Source organism: Dendropsophus ebraccatus, chromosome 14, assembly GCF_027789765.1.
Source record: "Dendropsophus ebraccatus isolate aDenEbr1 chromosome 14, aDenEbr1.pat, whole genome shotgun sequence".
Lineage (NCBI taxonomy): Eukaryota > Metazoa > Chordata > Amphibia > Anura > Hylidae > Dendropsophus > Dendropsophus ebraccatus.
The window spans coordinates 18,375,258-18,395,039 of NC_091467.1; the positions used below are offsets into that span (position 1 = coordinate 18,375,258).

General features: G+C 46.3%; 1 protein-coding gene across 1 annotated transcript; it reads left to right on the forward strand.

The window, feature by feature from the left end:
- The first annotated feature begins 11,439 nt into the window (after positions 1 to 11,439).
- Positions 11,440 to 15,746, forward strand: LOC138771821 (protein kinase C theta type-like). Its single transcript, XM_069951828.1, has 6 exons — positions 11,440 to 11,658; positions 13,665 to 13,918; positions 14,004 to 14,066; positions 14,170 to 14,724; positions 14,822 to 14,865; positions 15,009 to 15,746. Exons 1-5 carry the CDS (start codon positions 11,440 to 11,442, stop codon positions 14,844 to 14,846), a joined length of 1,116 nt encoding a protein of 371 aa, XP_069807929.1. The 3' UTR covers positions 14,847 to 14,865; positions 15,009 to 15,746.
- The last annotated feature ends 4,036 nt before the right edge of the window (positions 15,747 to 19,782 follow it).

Below are 19,782 nucleotides of genomic sequence, written 5' to 3' on the forward strand. Positions count from 1 at the left end.
AAGACCGTAAAATTGAAAAACTAGAATTTTTCCAATAATATGTTCGTTTAGTTTGAAATTTCTCAATTTCACTAGGAACAGGGGAGAAGCTGCATGCCCAAATCTGTAACGCAGGTTCTCCTGAGTAGAACTGTACCCCATATGTGGGCATAAACCACTGTATGGGCACCCAGCCGGGCTCAGAAGGGAAGGAGCGCCAATTAGCATTTTCAGTGCAGATTTTTCCGAAGAAGTTTCTGAGCGCCAGGTGCGTTTGCAGCGCCCCTGTAGTGCCAGCAGAATAGAACTCCCCCAAAGGTCACCCCATTTAGGAAAGTACACCCCTGAAAGAATTCATCTTGGGGTGCATTGAGCGGTTTGACCCCACAGGTATTAGAGGAAAGTATTCAAAATTAGACAGTAAAAATGAAAAACACAAATTTTTCCAATAATATGTTCGTTTAGTTTGAAATTTCTCAATTTCACGAGGAACAAGAGAAAAAAAGTACCCCAAAATTTGTAAAGAAGGTTCTCCTGAATACAACGGTACCCCATATGTGGGCATAAACCACAGTATGGGCACACAGCAGGGCTCAGAAGGAAGGGAGCGCCAATTTGCTGGAGCAAAACCGCAGCTAGAAATAGTTATTAGAATAGCGCAGTTACTAAAATACAATAAAAAATGAGATTACAGGTAATGTGGGGTGGTCACGGGCAACCTGGTGTGGTTATGGGCAACCTGGTGTGGTTATGGGCAACCTGCGGTGGTTGCGGGCAACGTGGGGTGGTAACGGGCAACGTGGGGTGGTTACGGATAAACTGAAGTGCTTATAGGTAATCTGGGATGGGTACCTGTAATTTGGGGTCCTTACAGGCAATCTGGCGTGGTTACGGGAAATCTGGAGAGGGTCACTGGCAATTCGGGGTAGTTACGGTCAACATATGGTGGTTACAGGCGACGTGCGGTGGTTAGGGGCGACGTGCGGTGGTTAGGGGCGACGTGCGGTGGTTAGGGGCGACGTGCGGTGGTTAGGGGCGACTTGCGGTGGTTAGGGGCGACGTGCGGTGGTTAGGGGCGACGTGCGGTGGTTAGGGGCGACGTGCGGTGGTTAGGGACGACGTGCGGTGGTTAGGGACGACGTGCGGTGGTTATGGGCAACGTGCGGTGATTACGTGCAATCTGGCATGATTACGGGCAACCTGGGGCGGATATGGGCAACCTGCGGTGGTGACGGGTAATCTGGGGGGGGTTAGGGGTAATTAGCAATTATTACTATAATAAAAAGTGTGTGTTTTATTTTTTTGTATGTTTGTCACTTTTTGTACTTTATACATTCATTTTCACTGTATTACTATGATTACTGTGATATTTTCTATCACAGTAATCATAGTTCAGTGACAGAGACCAAATTGGTCTCTGTCACTTTAAATTTTCAGAGCTTGGCTGGTTGTGAAGCGCATGCGCACTTCATAACCAGCCAGGAGACCGAAGAGGAAGGAGCTCCAGGAGCAGGTAACGTATATGGGGAAGGGGGGGTGACTGGGGGACGGGGGTGACAGGGGGGGTGGGGGGGCGACACACTGACACTTTTTATCCCCTGTCACCAATGATTTATGGTGACAGGGGATAAAAAGTGTTTTTTTGCACTGGGAACAGGCGATCAGCGGTATATAGTATATACCGCTGATCGCCTGCTCCGGGACCACACGGGGGTGTCCCCGATCACTGCCCCATGCTCTCCGCTACCTCCGGTGGCGGAGAGCATGGGGCTTTGATCATTTATTCATTTCCATCCCTGCGAACAAACATCGTTTGTTCGCAGGGATGGGGGCGGCCATCTTGGATGTGATGGCCGCCCGGGGAGGGGAGGGTTAGTGATCAGGGCACTAGGGGGGCTGATCTGGGGTCTGAGTTATACATTTTCATCTCCCCCCACCGTGGATTCACGGTGGGGGGAGATGAAAGCGATCGGCGGCGCCCGTAATACCCGTTACCGGCCGATCGCCGCTATAATGGTAATAGCGGCGATCCGCCGGTTTCGGGGGACGAGGGGGGGGGGGCGGGGGACACATCAGATGTGGCGGCGGGAGGAGGCAACGTTCTGCAGCCTCCTCCCGCCGCCCGATCGGCGGGGGAACTCAAATCTCCCCCATAGACGCTGCGGTCGCATTGACCGCGGCGTTTATGGAGTTAACTGCCCGCGGGGAGCGCGGCTCCCCTCCGGGCAGATGCAGCGGGAGGATGCTTTGTGACACAGCCTCCTCCTGCTGCCCGATCACCGTCAGGGACAGCGGGGGGAGGCAGGGAAAGCATGACGTTTGGGGAACGTCATGTTGCGGGAACTACTTGTTTTACATGACGTTCCCCAAACGTCATTTTGCGGCAAGGGGTTAAATTACACATAGGGAAGATGGAGTACATTGGAGGCCCAAGTACATGACATATTAGGGGAGCTATGGCACTTGACATGTCAATTCTTTGAGCCCGACAGTAAGTGTGCTGTGTGCTTGGGGGGCCGGGGCCTACCGGAGAATCCTCTGGTCCCAGTCCCACCCTGCACTTACCCCACTGCAAAGGGATAGAGTTTTTACAGTGGTTCACAAATTATGTTCAGGTTTCAGGAGGCTTGGTATAAGATAGTTAAAAAATGGTATAGAGTGCCGACATGACTTCATGCTCTTTGATCCTATGTGCTGGAGGTGTGGTGCTGCCGAGGGCCGCCGCTGTACAGTATGCTGCCGTATGCAGTGAAATCAAAACACAAAGATCAGTAATGATGCACATGCTCATTATTTCAAAAGCTGTATCAAACAACGGCCATTGTTCAATACATTGTGTGAATAATCGTTGTTTGCATTGACTTCAATGCAACCAATTTCACTATGAAAACAACGGCCATTCTTGTCATAAAATGTACATTGTGTGAAAATAGCCCTACAGTGTACAGAACACATATACACTGTGTTTCAGATTTGATGCTGTGTTCAGTAATTCAAATCTGCTGCCGATCCTGTAAGCGTGATGCCACCCTTAGAGTACGTTCACACCTAGAAGATCCTCAGCAGATCTGCACCATCAACTTAGCTGCGGATCGGCAATTTTAAGAAACTTTGTAACTGCATTTTTATCATGAAAAAGCAGTTTTAAGCTCTCCCCCCTGTCTTCATGTTTCTATTATGGAGAGGGGAGGGGTTGAGGTAGATGAGGCACCAAAAAAGGGCAACAAAGTTAATTTACAGCTACATCACCGGGCTATCTCCTCTAAAGTCAGCACTGACCTCTCTAACCTCTGAATACTGGCTTTCAGACAAGTCCCGCTGGGTAATCCTTTTTTCTCTGCTCTCTGCGGCCGACAAATCTCCCTCCTCCCCAGGTTACACAGGGCCCGACTGATGTAAAAGAGTCAAGATTTCCTGATAATGAGCAGTGAATGAGAAAGAGAAAGGGGGGGGGGGGGGGAGTTGGGGAAAGTCTTTTTGATTGAAAATGATGGCATATTTACCTAATAAACCCAATTACAAAGTTTCTTAAAATCGCCTGAACTATTGATATCTGTCAAAAAATAAATAAATAAAAAATTATATATATGACAGCGACACTTTTACTATGGCATGTGAAGGGTAAAACTTTTTTTTTTACTATCCCTAATATTACAAAAAACCTGGTTGTCAATCACTGCTAGGCTTCTGTTATTAACAAGGGCACAGCGTGCTCACCCGAATATAAATGTACATGTGATAGCATGTAAATTAATGTCATGATGCAATAAAGAAGCACTCCACACACAGACACCCTACCCAACAGTGACAGCCGTAGACTCCCACAACAACTGCACCCACAGACCACTCCCCCAAGCGTAAGTTATAAGCACACTGCCAATAAAAATGACCGCCATGAACCCCGAAAAACAAGTCGCAACAAAAGACCCTCAGAACTATGACAAGCTACAGGACAGACCACAGAGACAGATAATGACCCGTCCTCAATACATCTTGTCTGTAGATAATACTGTATAAAGTTCTGTCTTATTATAAAAGAGAACCCTACCAGGTGATTGGGGCGTCCCCGCCGGCTTCACCAACCCTGATTGGTGGATCTCTCGATTAGCAGCTGCAATGTGCAGATGAATCCATTCACTGTCTGATGGTGTAATGTCCTGCAAGAAAACATGGCAGAAGTCAAGTTGTTCTCATCCAATGACAGTGTAGCTTTAGTTATATGATGGTGGCAGAGTAAGCCGGATGTCTCAAAATAAGATGTTCTGATATAATCTGGGTATAATGACATCTACCACCAGTACTTGTTGTCTGTAGATGTCAGACAGGTGCTAGGATCTGTCCAGCATCTCTAATATATGAACCGGATATTCCTCTACTCTGAAGACGTCTCAACCATCTAACAAGTAACCGAAAAAGAAGATGCTAAGACCACTTCATGACCTACCTACCCTATACCAACCTATATCCATCTCTCTGTAGGTAACTAATACTTATCTACCTTGTATCTTCTGCCTCATCATTTAACACTATAATGTCTCATATACAGAGCACTGGTTTTATTTGTCACCATAATGAAAAAAACTTAATGCAAAGTGTAGTGGCTGCTTTATACTGGGAGTACGGGGGGAAGGTAATGATGTTGTCAGTGAATAGTTGTGGATGGACAGACTGGAACTTGTCCACAGGGGAGTAGACGCGTCTCCCGATGTGCCTCTTCTTGTGTCTAGAGACACTATCAATGTGTGTGTATACAGATCAGCATATTGCAGCTAAATTCAGCTTTCCGGGTCATCGGTGACCCGGAAAGCAATGGCGATTGGTGCTGTCCGAGACAGCACCAATCGCCATTAGTGTACAGGGGAAAGATGGCGCCGATGCCACCCCCACGATCGCCTTGATAGGCCAACCAGTACCGGCAGGCCCATCATGGCGATCAAACTGTAAAAAAAACAGTTTTGCCGGGTTCTGCACCCCTCAGCTAGCTAGCTGAGGGGTGCAGGACAGGTGTGTGTGGTGCAGGTGTACCATACTCACCTAATCTGGGCGTCCGGAGCGACGATCTGCGGTCCGCGCCGTCCTCGCGTCTTCTTCGGGTTACTTCCGGGTTCGGTCGTCCAGCGTCGGAAATCTTCGGAAACGCTCGGGTCCTCGGCAGCGTCGCTCTACTGCCCCCTAGCGGCTGATCAGTGAATATCATTCACTGATCAGTTGCTTTGGGTTAAAAAGATTTTTTATTTTTATTTTTCCCAAAAAAATTTTTTATTTTTTTGCGCCCTAACGCCGCTGAGTGCTGATCAGCATTGCACATAAGTGCGCCGCTGATCAGCAACTCCTCCTTTTTGGCGTAGGGGTGTTTTTTCCCCCCTATATCCTACCGCCACTGTCTGCTGATAAGTACCGCACATAAGTGCAGATATTTTTTCTTACTGTCAAAAAAACACGTAAAAAAACACTACACTAAACCACACTACATGGAATAAAGTTTTACACTACACTACATTACACATTTGCATACCCCATATACCAATCCCCGTATAAAGATGGCCCCCAGGGTGTTTTCGGCGTCAGAGGCATACGTTATTATTGCCTCAGACACCGAAGCAACCAGTGAGGATGAATGGGGGAATCCTTCATTCCTCCATTCATCCTCATCGTCCTCATCACCCAGTGACGTGTCTGGGGGTAGCGTAGCATACGCTGGCCCCCCGACACGTCTTTTCCGCCAGTAGCGTCCCAATAAGAGATCACGGCATGGCGTGAAATTCTACAAACTCTGTGAGAGTACCTCAGGGTATTCTTACAGATATAGGGTACGTGCACACTGCGAAATGGCGAAGGATAACCCTTGGTGCATTCCGCAGCTGGCACCCACCGGCGGACTGATGCAGGCGCGCGTCTCCCCCCGTGTCATAGACTCCATTCTATGTACGGGCGGATTCCATCGTCCGTCCAAAGAATGAACACGTTCCCTCTTTGAACAGAGGGCGGAAACCGCCCGTGCATAGAATGGAGTCTATGACACGGACTGAGACGCGCGCCTGCATCAGTCCGCCGGTGGGTGCCAGCTGCGGAATGCACAAAGGGTTATCCTTCTCCATTCCGCAGTGTGCACGTACCCTTAGTGTATGAAGGAAGGGACACCCGAATCCAGCCCCCAGATGTCCCTCCCCATCCTCAGAGTTAGTGGGAAGATCGTTCGGGAACTGATCTTCCCACTTCTGGATAAAGGTCAACACCTGTACGGGGAAAACCTTTATACCAGCACCCCCCTCTTCCGGTCCGTCGCTGCCCGAGCTACTGTAGCTTGCGGCTAGATCCGAAAATATTAGAAGCAGTAATAGAGCCCTAATATTTAGCAGCCATGGAGCGGACCCAGCGTTTCTGGATATGAAGGACCCCGTATCGCACCAGGACAACATTTTCCAGGTGACGTCCCCCACACTGGAGAACAGAAGACCCCAGAAGAAGTGAAGAGTGTGGCGTAACAGGGGGATCAGGAAGGACGCCATTTTCCAGTGTGACGCCTGTCCTGATCACCTCGGCCTCTGCATACAGGATCGCTTCAAGGCGTACCACACATCATCGGAGTTCTACATTATCTAAATTCTGTCCCTTGTTCCTATTTCAGGGGTCACGTTGATCCAGGGATTATTCTGATCGCCATTATAGAGTCGGAAGTGAATTTTTCCCCTGTGATGAGGCTACTGTCGTCTGCCTCACGAGGATTTTTTTTGCCTTCCTCTGGATCAACACAGGTTGAATTTGATGGACACCTGTCATTTTCAACCTTATAAACTAATAATTGGCCTAATACCCCCAAATAAATTAGAATGTCCCTTTTCCCCAGCTAAATAGATATGGCCGCCATTCCCATTAGAGGATGCCATGATGCAATTACAAAGCCTCTGTGCGGCCAGGACAGTAGAAACCCCCCACAAGTGACCCCATTCTGGAAACTACACCCCATAAGGAATCTAACGAGGGGGGCAGCGGGGATATGGCCCCCTGGTGACGGGCACATTTGTGGCGTGAAAATGAAAAAATAGTATTTTTTATTTTCACGGCACATGTTCCACATATGTGTCGTCACCAGTGGGGTCCATATGCTCACTGTACCCCTTGTTGGATTCCTTAAGGGGTGTAGTTTCCAGAATGGGGTCACTTGTGGGGGGTTTCTACTGTCCTGGCAGCACAGGAGCTTTTTAATTGCGACATGGCCTCCATCCTCCATTCCAGACTCTAAATGGCGCTCTGTCCCCTTGGTGGCTTGCCCTGTGCCCATATGGCACATTATATCCACATGTGGGCTATTTTCGTACTCAGGGGAAATTACCCTACACGTTTTGTGTTCACTTTCTTTTTTAACCCCATGTGGAAAAGGAAAAAAATCAAGGCTAGACTAACATATAGTGTAAAAAATGTTTAATTTTTACACTAAATCATTGATCTTGTCTTGATTTTGTCATTTTCACAAGGGGTTAAAAGATAAAAAAACAAAAAAACAAAACACTAAATGTGTAGAGCAATTTCCCCTGAGTACGGAAATAACCCACAAGTGGACATAAAGCGCCATGCGGGTGCAGGGTAAGCCTCCAAAAGGAAGGAGGGCCATTTGGCTTTTGGAGGCTGGATTTGGCTGGACTGGATTTCGAGGGGCCATGTTGCATTTAAAAGGCCCCTGTGTTGCCAAGACAGTTGAAACCCCCCACAAGTGACCCCATTATGGAAACTACACCCCTCAGGGAGTGTAACAAGGGGTGTAGTGAGCATATGGACCCCACTGGTGAAGGGAACAAATGTGGAACAATATGGCGTGAAAATGAAATATTACATTTTTTACACTATAATGTTTTTTCGTTTTCACAAGGGGTTAAAAGAGAAAAAAAACACACAAAATGTGTAGAACAATTTCCCCCGAGCCCGTAAATACCCTATATGTGGACATAAAGCACCATGTGGGCGCAGGGCAAGCCTCCGAAGGGAAGGAGCGCCATTTGGATTTTGGAGGTTGGATTTGGCCAGAATGGATGATGTCGCATTTACAGCGCCATGTCGCATTTACAGAGCCCTCGTGCTGCCAAAACACTGGAAACCCCCCACAAGTGACCCCATTCTAGAAACTGCACCCCTCAAGGAATCTAACAAGGGGTGCAGTGAGGATATGGACCCCTTGATGACGGGCACATTTGTGCCGTGAAAGTGAAAAAATGAAAATTTTCACTTTCACGTCACATTGTTCCATATTTGTGTCAGTCACCAGTGGGGTCCATATCTACATTGCACCCCTTGTTAGATTCCTTAAAGGGGTGTAGTTTCCAGAATGGGGTCACTTGTGGGGGGTTTCCAGTGTTTTGGCAGCACGAGGGCTCTGTAAATGCGACATGACCCTTGAAAACCATTCCAGTAAAATCCAGCTTGCAAACGCCAATTGGCGCTCCTTCCCTTTGGAGGCTCGTCCTGCGCCCGCTTGGCACTTTATGTCCACATGTGGGGTATTTCTGTACTCGGGAGAAACTGCGCTACACGTTTGGTGTTTTTTTTCTTTTATCCCCTTGTAAAAATTAAAAATGAAGGCTAGAACAACATTTTAGTGTAAAAAATAGAATTTTTCCTTTTTTACACCACATTGCTCTGAAAATCTGTGAAGCACCTGTGGGGTCCAGATGCTCACCGCACCCCTTGTTACATTCTTTGAGGGGTGTAGTTTTCTAAATGGTGTCCCTTCGGTTTTGGCACCCCAGGGCCTCTGCCAAGCTGAAGTGGTACAGTCAGAAATGACCAAATATAACGGAGCCATTGAAATTCACTAGGCGCTCCCTTATATCTGAGGCTTGTGGTTGCGTCAAATAGCACAATAGGGTCACATATGGGGTATTTCTATAAACTGCAGAAACGGGGCAATAAATATTGGGGTGCATTTCTCTGCTAATAGGTTTATCATTATGAAAGATATTGGATTACAATAAAATCTCTGCACAGAAAATAACATTTTTCAAATTTCTTACACACTTGGCTTTTATTTCTGTGACTCCCCTAAAGGGTTAAAACACTTTCTGGATGTGCTTTTGCAGAGTCTGGGGGGTGCAGTTTCTGAAATGGGGTGCTTTGTGGGGCTTTCTAACATACAGGCCCCTCAAATACACTTTAAACCTGAACAGGTCCCTAAAAATATCTGATTTTGAAATTTTACAGAAAATTTGGAAAATTGCTGCTAATGTTTTAAGCTTCCTATTGTCTAAAAAAAAATGAAATATAGTTGAATAAAAGCTACCAACATAAAGTAGACATGTTGCTAATGCTATTTAATATATAATTTATGTGGCATAACCAATTTCTGTATAAGCAGAAAGGTTTCAAAGTTGGAAAAATGCATTTTTTTTCACAATTTTTCACGTTATTTTGGTGTTTTTCATAAAGATTTGTTATGAGTATCAACTCCTTTTTTCCAGGAAAGTACAATATGTCACGAGAAAACAATCTCAGAATCGGCCGGATAGGTAAAAGCATCCCGAAGTTATTAATGAATAAAGTGACACTGGTCATCTTCATAAAATTTGTCTCTGTCCTTAAGGCCATTTCAGGCTCTGTCCTTAAGGGGTTAAAGGGGGAAAAAACAAATATTGGCTGCAACATTAAGGCATTAACCCAGTAAAACACCTTTACATAACAGCCCCATAGCAACATGGTGATCGCATGGTCATTGCCAGTGTGTCCATTCAACCAGCACAGCAATAGTAAGAACATGTGTGATCAGGGAATATTTATATGTACAGTAACCCTGGGGTGATCACAAAGAATCTATTTCACTGGTGGGGCCTTAGCACTCCAGACCGACACCGAGATGATAGGTGATTCTTTACTGACAAGTCCCGACAGAGATGGTGGAGAGCAGAGTTATCTCCTATCCCGACTACTGCAGCAGCGTGAGATGTGGTAAACTCCGGAGTCTGCTCTATAAACACCCAACATATATGGGATATAAGGAAAATGTTAATATCGCCACATAATGATAAATAATACCTCAGTATAGAGTCCAACAATTGCTATTTCAATAAGACTGGGTAACTCAGCATTTCTGTCAGCAAATCTCTGTCATGTTAAGGGGCTTATTACACGGAGTGATCCTCTGCCAAAATAGGCAAATACCGGCCCATGTAATAGAATCAGAGATCAGCTGGAAACAGGAAGACACTTCATTGTCGGCCAATCACCAGACAAATAATAATCTGCCGTCCCTGTGTAATAGGAGATGTGCGGCCACCGGAAGAATAAAGCAAAGAGCCGCCCGATCATCGAGCCATGTAACGGGATCTGTAAGCGACTCCCGATCTATCAGACTGATGCTTCTTTACACTGCAGCCTGGAACATGTAATACAGCTGTAAGAGGAGGAGGGATTGCTTCTGTCCTGCTATTCTATAGGCAACAGACCGCTCTAGGCCTAGGTAATAGCCGCAGTGTATGGACACCAAGGTGCAATAACATGACGGCATCATAGCGGCTATGTCAGGGGGATGAGATCATACACCAGAACTACAACAAAATACATTTAAAGAATCTAAAACTTGGTAACAATATAAGAGTTGGGGATTTATTGATCAGTTCCATGAAATAGACCCCTCCCCCAATGATACTGTAATGTACATTATAGAAGATAACGGGAAGAATATTCCCTCACATTATGATTGTCTTCACCTGCAGTGTCCCCATATACACAGCACAGCCCTTATATATATATATATACAGCACATCCCTTATATACACAGCACAGACCTTATATACACAGCACAGCCCACACTTATATACAGTGTCCACATACATATATATATATATATACATACATACAGCACAGCCCTTATATATATACAGCACAGCCCACACATATACAGTTTCCACAAGGCAGTGACCCCACTAGCAGTGTAACAGAAGATGTGTGTTAGGAGAGGAATAAGTGGTGACAATGCAGCTGCTGATCTCAATATATATATATATATATATATATATATATATATATATATTTATTTATTTATTTATTTATTTAAACTGAACATCAGAGAAACCTGCAGCACATCCATGTGTATGGTCTCATCCAGCAGTAGTTGGTAAAACCATCCACTATAATCTCCACATATAAGATGCCAATACAGACTGTGATGACCTATAGGCACCACTGCCAGCCCCAATATGCCAGTCTCACCACCTGCCCCCATCTACTACTAACACAGCACTAGAAGAAGCCGCCATGATGGTTCCTGTCATTCCTCTGGACACTAGACTGTCACTCATGATGGCCACAGCACAGTGTATATGGCAGAGCAGCTCCATGGGCTCCTGCCTGGCAGGTGCCACCTGAGGGTCCTATGACCTCTGACATCACGTCACCGCGACAACCACCGCTGTTCACTTTCTACTGGCGACCGAAGCGACTGGACTGAAGTCTACGGAGGAGAGAACCGCGGGAATGGCGTCCACTGGACACGACGAGGAGAAGAAGAGGGAAGACGGGAAGAGGAAGAGAGAGGAGGAGGAGGAGGAGGAAGAGAGCGGCGCTGGATTGCAGAAGATCCAGAAGAGGAGGAGAGGATTGGAGGATGAGAAGACCACATGCAGCCCCTACGCCAGGCTTCCCATCAGCCGCTTCACCATCCACCAGGTCTTGGGTAGGGGCAACTTTGGAAAGGTAAGTTCTAAAAAGTCTCAAATCCCTTTATATCCTATGGGGGAGATTTATCAAGCAGCCTTATGGCAGCCATGTCCTCTGTTGCCCATAGCAACCAGTCACAGCTCAGCTTTCCTATAGTCACAAACCCTGGTAAAGTGATAGCTGAGCTGTGATTGGTTGTTATGGGCAACAGAGGACATTACTACTGTAATACTGCTGGATAAGTCTCCTCCTAAATGTCTATTATATCCCAATCTATTGTTCCCTGGTATCGGCCATTACAGGTCTGTTAGGCTGGGTTCACACTGCGTTTTAACTATCCGCTCAATGTATCCGTTTTAAAGGGAATGTACCATAAGGCCTGGGCTGAAGCACTGGAAGCGGGCTGACCCACCCCCAGTGGGAGGAAACCCCCCGCCCCTCTATGATACGGCTCCATTGATTCTAATGGAGCCATATTATAGAGGGGCAGAGGTTTCCTTCCACTGGGGGTGGGTCAGCCCGCTTCCAGTGCTTCAGCCCAGGCCTGATGGTACATTCCTTTTAAGATGGTTACTTTTAACACAAAAATGTGATTTTAATAAAACGTATATGTTAAACAATTGGAAAATATGCAGTGTGAACCTAGCCTTACCTGTAGTTTTATCCGAGCGATTAATCAAATTAATTTGATTTATTTGCCTCGATGTTAAAAATCAATTTAAATTTTTGGAAAATCGTAAATTCGATTTTCTAAAATAAAAAAAAAAAAAAAAAAGCTCTGACCTGGGGGCAGGGGGGGGGGGAGTGGCGCTGCGGGCAAGCTGCTCCTCCTGCAGGTCAGTGCATCTGCTGCTGGACCACCTGGACCCAGAGGATCGGAACCGCTGCCCACCTCCATCCACTCATCTACGAGATCACCAGCCGGCCGCCTCCACCCCAGAGATCGCCGCCTGTGACAGCACCCTGAGCAGCAGAGGCAGACGGGCACTGAGCAGCCCCCGAGGCAGGAGAGACCCGGTGCGATTACTGGAGAGCAGGTGAAAACCCCACAACGAATACAAGGTAACTGATACTACTATTGCTACTACTACTACCCTCACTCCTCATACTACTGCTACCACTACTATTTCTACTACTACTCCCCCCAATACTGTTCCTACTACTATTGCTACTACTACCACCCTCACTCTTGTTACTACTACTCCCACCAATACTGTTCCTACTACCACCCTCACTCTTGTTACTACTACTCCCCCCAAAACTGTTCCTACTACCACCCTCACTCTTGTTACTACTACTCCCCCCAATACTGTTCCCACTACTATAGCTACTACTACCCCCAATCCTGATAATACTACTCTCAATACTGATCCCACTATTGCTACTACTACTCCCACTTCCACTCCTTATACTACTACTCCCAATACGCCCCTATTACTAAATCCCTCATCCACTATGCCTCTACTACTACACCCATCATAACTAACACAAAAGGAAAAAAAAAAAAATCGAGATTTAAATAGACAATCAAGATTTTTTTTTGTTAATTAAGATTTTATTTTATGGTCACATTGCCCAACCCTACCTGAAGTGTTAATGTATAGTAACAGGTAGGACATCTAGAGATTGCCCTGCTCCATGACTACTACTTTATGCCCCATACTTCATCTCCCCTTCTATCACCATAGTCAAGTGTAGGGCTGCTATAAAGAGGGATTCTGATTCCCTATAGAGGAGGACATAGATATAAACAATGCCCAAGTCCATATAGGCTGCTGTAAGGCACAATTACATACTCTGACCTCTATAGCATCAATACAACCCTTACAGCAGCCTATCTGTACCCGGAGATGTGAACATTACTGATCACAACTCCAAGACGTCTCATGCCAATATCATGGATTCTCTTATAGTAGTAGTGAAATATCCCTTTAAGATCTCTCTATAGAGCATCCGATAACAACACAACCGACAGACTGACAGCACAACCCAATCCTTTCATACACGTCTTCTAATATGTATTCTCGATTTGTTTTCTTTAGGTGGTCCTGGCATCGGTCCCCGGCCGAAACATCTGCATGGCCATCAAAATCATCAAAAAGAACGAGGACAACGACGCAGTCATCGTGAGAGAGCGGCGGATACTCCTGGCGTCCAGAGACTGTCCATTCATATGCCACATCTATGCCGCACACGAGTCTCTGGAACGCGCTTACATCATCACGGAGTATCTGTCCGGTGGAAGCCTGGAGGGATTGATCAGGATGTGCGGCTACCTGGACATCGGCAACGTAAGGTAAGGAAGGGGTTTTCTTCTGGGGGGTGAGGGCAATTGGTAAAGAAGAGTGTTATTAATCACCATTTTCTGTTCTCTCCACGAGATTCTACACGGCAGAGATGGTAAGTGGCCTCCAGTTTCTCCACAGAAAGAACATCGTCCATCGGTAAGTAGAACCTTTCTCTGTCTGCTCAGTCATGCAGTGACCCATCCACAGTCTCATGTATCACTGGGCAGATTTATCATTCTCTTCTCTTTTTTCATTGCAGAGACCTGAAGCCGGAGAACATCATGGTGGATGCTGACGGCCACATCCGTATCATCGATCTGGGATTGGCCGAAGATGGGGTGACCGCCTCCAGGAACATCGGTGAAATGGCGGGCACCTTCCACTACATGGCCCCCGAGGTGCTTCTCAGGAAAGGATACGGCGCAGCAGTGGATTGGTGGAGCCTAGGGATCGTGCTGTCCAGGATGGCCACAGGACGCCTCCCATTCTACAACGGCCCCGTCATGCAACAGGCTTTCAAGGCCATGACCACCGAGAGGCCTAAATTTCCATCTTGGATCGACGCTGACGGAAAACATCTCATCAAGAAGCTGCTGCGCAAGAATCCTGAGGAGCGCCTGGGTGTGTGCGGGAACATCAGGCAGCATCCATTCTTCACCAACATCGGCTGGAAGGAACTGGAGGAGAGGAGAGTAACACCGCCATGGAGGCCGATGGAGACAGGTCTGCAAAACCAACATCTGCAGTGGCCGGAGGACAACGACACCCTTCACCCCCGGGACGACTTCAATTACATGTCACCAAGTTGGACCCGGTAAGATTCAATCAAGTGGGTTCTTGTTAGCTTGGGGTCCCCATCTTTGTCCTTGTCTTCTATCTCTGTCAGTGACTATGTCTCCATTTCTCCTTAGATGGATGAGAAGATCTAGACTGTGAAGGAATCCACGACCATCTGGTAAGCAGCCTCTATACACACAGGACACCTATCACATGTGCTGTTATGTAGCTGGATGGTTCATTACCATGACCATTCCACTATGATAACAGAAGCTGCTGTAGAGAAAAGTTTATCAGACGTCTTCCTCTTATGTCTTGCAGGATGAGTCCGTGCCAACTGATCTCCGCTTCCAGCCTCCTGACCTGTACTTGACATCTCTGCTGCTGTGTGCCACCTCGGCTGCCCTAGAACATCAGCGCTCTCAATAACATCTACATGCCGGACCTTTACCATCAGGATACTGCTCCAGGCCCTTGACCATGGCGTACTCCAATCCCGGGCTGGCATCTGACATCTCCAGCCTGAAGACCCTCTACACCCCCAGGAGCGGCCTGTGCTTCCATCTGGAGAGTTCAGGAACAATAGCCGCATGTTGTAGTCCTGGGGCGCGGAGTAGCGGCTATTATCCCTGAACTCACCTCAGCACAGGCCAGGTAAGTACCACACGCACCACATCCACATCACACACACTACAGGATAGGTACAGGCACTCACACCTAGCACTTAGTACATGTAGATTAGATACCGGCTCGATCCTGGGATTTATTCCGATCGCCATATTTGGGGTCAGGAAGGAATTTTTCCCCCTAATGGGGTTTTTCGCCTTCCTCTGGATCAACACAGCCGTAAATAGGGTAATTTCTTATAATGTTAGGTCACACATCCCTATCTTCACTAGCTTAAAACATATCTAAAATTAGACTCCCATATCACACAGGTTAGAGACCAGCCCGAAAATAGGTTTAGTTTGATAGGTGAATAATTTACACATATACATAAATATATATAAATAATAACCCCTCCCCCCTGCATTATCTATAAATAAAATGTTCCTTTTACCCCCCTACATCTGTGTGCTTGTCTTTATTCATATTGCAGGTAAAGAATACCTTTTTTAGAGGGGGCTCCGCTGTTAATCTGATCACATTATATGAGGACACGTTACTCCGCCACAGCGTGTGGGGGAACTGGGCCACCACCCGGACACTGACACAACCAGAAACTACAACTAAGGATTATGATAAGGAGAAATCCTTCTTTATTGGGGTAACAGCACAAGTAATATTTTTCTAGCACTGTCTGAGGAAAAGTTATTCCCATCCATTTCCCTGGTGATCAGCGGATACTATTCAGGGGTACTGCAAGCAGCAGGTCTTCTACACTGGTGGAGCCCAGTTTCTGCATCCCACACAGGAGCGCGCTCTCATTTTTTGTTATTATTTAGGAATACGGCAGCCAATATAGATCCCACAGGAGTAGTCACCCAGCTACCACATCCCCCTGAACAGCAAAACAGCCTAGATGTGTAATAAAATGAGGAGTCTTCATATTCCGTGCCATATTTCCAGTTCATACTATCCTGAAACTGAATACACCTGCACTGCCTATGAAGCTTATGGAACTGAAAGGGGTACTCAGGCAAAACACTTTCCTTTAAATCAACTGGTTTCAGAAGGTTATATAGATTTGTAACTCACTTCTATTTAGAAATCTCCAGTGTTCCCATACTTATCAACTGCTGTATGTCCTGCACAAAGTGATTTTTTTTTTTCTTTCAAGTCTGACACAGTGCTCTTTGCTGCCACCTGTGTCCATGTCAGGAAATGTCCAGAGCAGCAGAAGTTTTCTATGGGGATTTGCTACTGCTCTGGACAGTTCCTGTCAGGGACAGAGGTGGCAGCAGAGAGCACTGTGTCAGGCTGGAAAGAATACACCACTTCCTGCAGGACATACAGAAGCTGGTAAATACTGGAAGACTGGATCTTTTTATACAGAAGTAAATTACACATCTATATAACTTGAAACCAGCTGATTTGAAAGAAAAAGATTTTCGCCTGAGTTATTATATGAATAACAGTCATCCACTGCTGATGACATATCATCTCTCAATAGGTTGTCATATGCAGTGATGGTTCCTTATTTTGTGCCCCCTATAAGACCCACAGAGTAAAAGCTGTATTAAGTGCCCCCTACACAACCAGTGCCAACCAGGTGAAGTGAAGAACATACATCCTCCAGGACAGTGGTCACAAACCAGTCACTCTGAAGCTACATGTGCTTACATTAGTCCTGCATAGCACAGCGGTATATCTCTCACTCCTCTGCTATTACACATCGGAATTTGTATCTGTGATATAGAAGAATATAGAGATGGATACAAAAAAGACAAACCCCAGGCCCAACACTGAGCCGGGGAAGAGAATACCATTCAGATGTCATGTCCTATTCAGCTCCAGATTCCCACACACCATGTATGAGCCCAGCACTGAAGAGGTTGGGTTCTCTCTTCTGTGACAACTTCCCTGTGAGGCGGGCTGATTGCAGATCCCCGTTCTCGTGTACAGCCATGACAGGGCCGTTTCTAGGACCGGGCAGGCCGGGGGACCGCATGGGGCTCTGACAGCTAGGGGGCACCCAGCACACTCAGAATCATTGGCGTCCGACCCAATGGGAAGGGGCCATCTATAAGGGGGGTATAAGTAAGGTAGGGGGGAGGGGGGCATTTACAAAGGAGGAGGGGAGAGGGGGCCATCTATAACAAGGTATAATTAAGGGGGTGGGAGAAGGGGCCATCTTTATGGGAGGGGGGGGGAGAGGGCTATCTATAAGGGGACATCATATATATATATTTTTTTGGGGGGGGATGCAGAGGACATTATTATACGTATATGGGGGGACAATGCAGGGGACATTATTATACGTATATGGGGGACAATGCAGGGCACATTATTATAGGTATATGGGACAATGCAGGGGACATTATTATAGGTATATGGGACAATGCAGGGGACATTATTATAGGTATATGGGACAATGCAGGGGACATTATTATACGTATATGGGGGACACTATCACTATATGGGGGACAATGCAGGGGGACATTATTACTACTATATGGGGGAAATGCAGGGGGACATTATTCTTATATGGGAGGGACAGCAGGGGGCAACCCACCTACCTACTGACTTTAGTACACCAAACTGCAGAATTACTACAGTTTGGGAGCCTATAGGAGAGGAAAAGGCAAGGAAGTAGTTGGAAATGTGCGGAGCCTGAGATGTTTGTTTGGCAGGTTCTGAAGAGATGAATTCTAGCTGCAAGAAATCTTCCTGGTGGTCTGGGCCAGATGGAGAGGAAAAGGAAAGCGACTCCTCACACCTAGTGACCCGAATATTGATAATAGCTCCCCTTCCTCCCCCAGGGCTCAACTGAGTGAGGTCCGGGGAGGGTGGGGTGGGGGGTGCGCTTTTATCAACATTTGCCCTGTTGCCAAAATGCCTTAGTCCATGATAACATTATGGCAGCAACAACCAGCCAAGGACAATAGTGATAGTAGTTCTTGGAGAATCAGTCAGCTGAGACATTTTCTTCATACTAATAAAGGCAAAAATGGGTCAGCACTTCCAATAAAAGTTTCTTCTTTATTTCTTTACTCCATTAAAAGCGAACAAAAGGCAGATACAAAAAATTAGGGAAAATACACATCTGACGCGTTTCTGGCTATACGCCCTTAATCATATGATCATCTAGGATTAAGGGCGTATAGCCAGAAACGCGTCAGATGTGTATTTTCCCTACTTTTTTGTATCTGCCTTTTGTTCGCTTTTAATGGAGTAAAGAAATAAAGAAGAAACTTTTATTGGAAGTGCTGACCCATTTTTGCCTTTATTTGTATACCTCGACACTGGTCGTGCACTGGCTGGGTGAGCTGAGTCTACTAATTACGTTGATTTTCTTCATACTCTGCCGTCTCCTGCATATAGGTTCTCTAAAATGTCCTTTGAGTCTCTGTGCTTGGGCACGGTACCTCCACAACGCTCATTTCACCAATGAACACATTGTTGATCTCGCCACCAGATCAGCCTCCCCCAGACATTTAATCAAATGGGAAGCTGACCTGAACATTACACTTACCCAGTGTTGGACTGGGCCACTTGGGGCCCACCAGAGGAAATGATCCTTGGGGCCCACTAATAAAGAACCAGTGAGACACGACATGCTGACCCGCTCCTTTCCTGGATTCATCTGTATCTGTGACAAATCCTTTCTGAATAAGATTTTCAGTCAAACTAAAACTCTCACAACACCCTACATGTATACAGCTCTCAAGGTATGCTGAGACAACCCATTATTAAATCACTATGTGCAGAGTCTCCTGGTGGCTGCAATCTGTGGGTGACAACCATCGCCCTGAAGGTCCAGCAATACATCTGTCTACAGCGGCAGTTATCAGAGGATTGTACTACTGTACTACCACTCCCAGCATATCCCGATCAAGACAGATATTACCAATATATAGGAAGGAAATATCACCATACATATTATAGCCATACTGTTACTGACTAAGTCCTGTATACTGAGACCAATATTACCAATAATATCATTATACAAGGGGGAAATATTACCGCTACACCATGACCAGCACCATCACCGCCATATTGTTACTGACTAACCTTACCGCATACTGACACCACCACCGCTGCTACTGAATAAATCCAATGTAAACAGATCACTATAACCTCATACAGTCATATAGAGGTAGCCCCAGCTCTACACAGGTTCTTTACACCATATACATTACAGTGCAGTTATATCAGGTGACTCACAGGGGATGTCTTCTCTGATCAGAGTTCTTTCATTTTCATTTTCTTCTCCATCTGCTGTGGGCCGTTATGAGAACTTCTCCGAGCAATGAATCCACAGAATCTGCCAGACAGACATATTAGGGTCCTCACTCTGGCACCATCCTCATCTCTCTATAAACTGCACATCTGTATTGGCTCCTTTGTGCCCTTATTTAGTTGTTAGGCTGACTCTATGTGACCCCCTTATAGTATATGCCCCCACCCTTTGTTGTCCCCCCTATAGATGGCC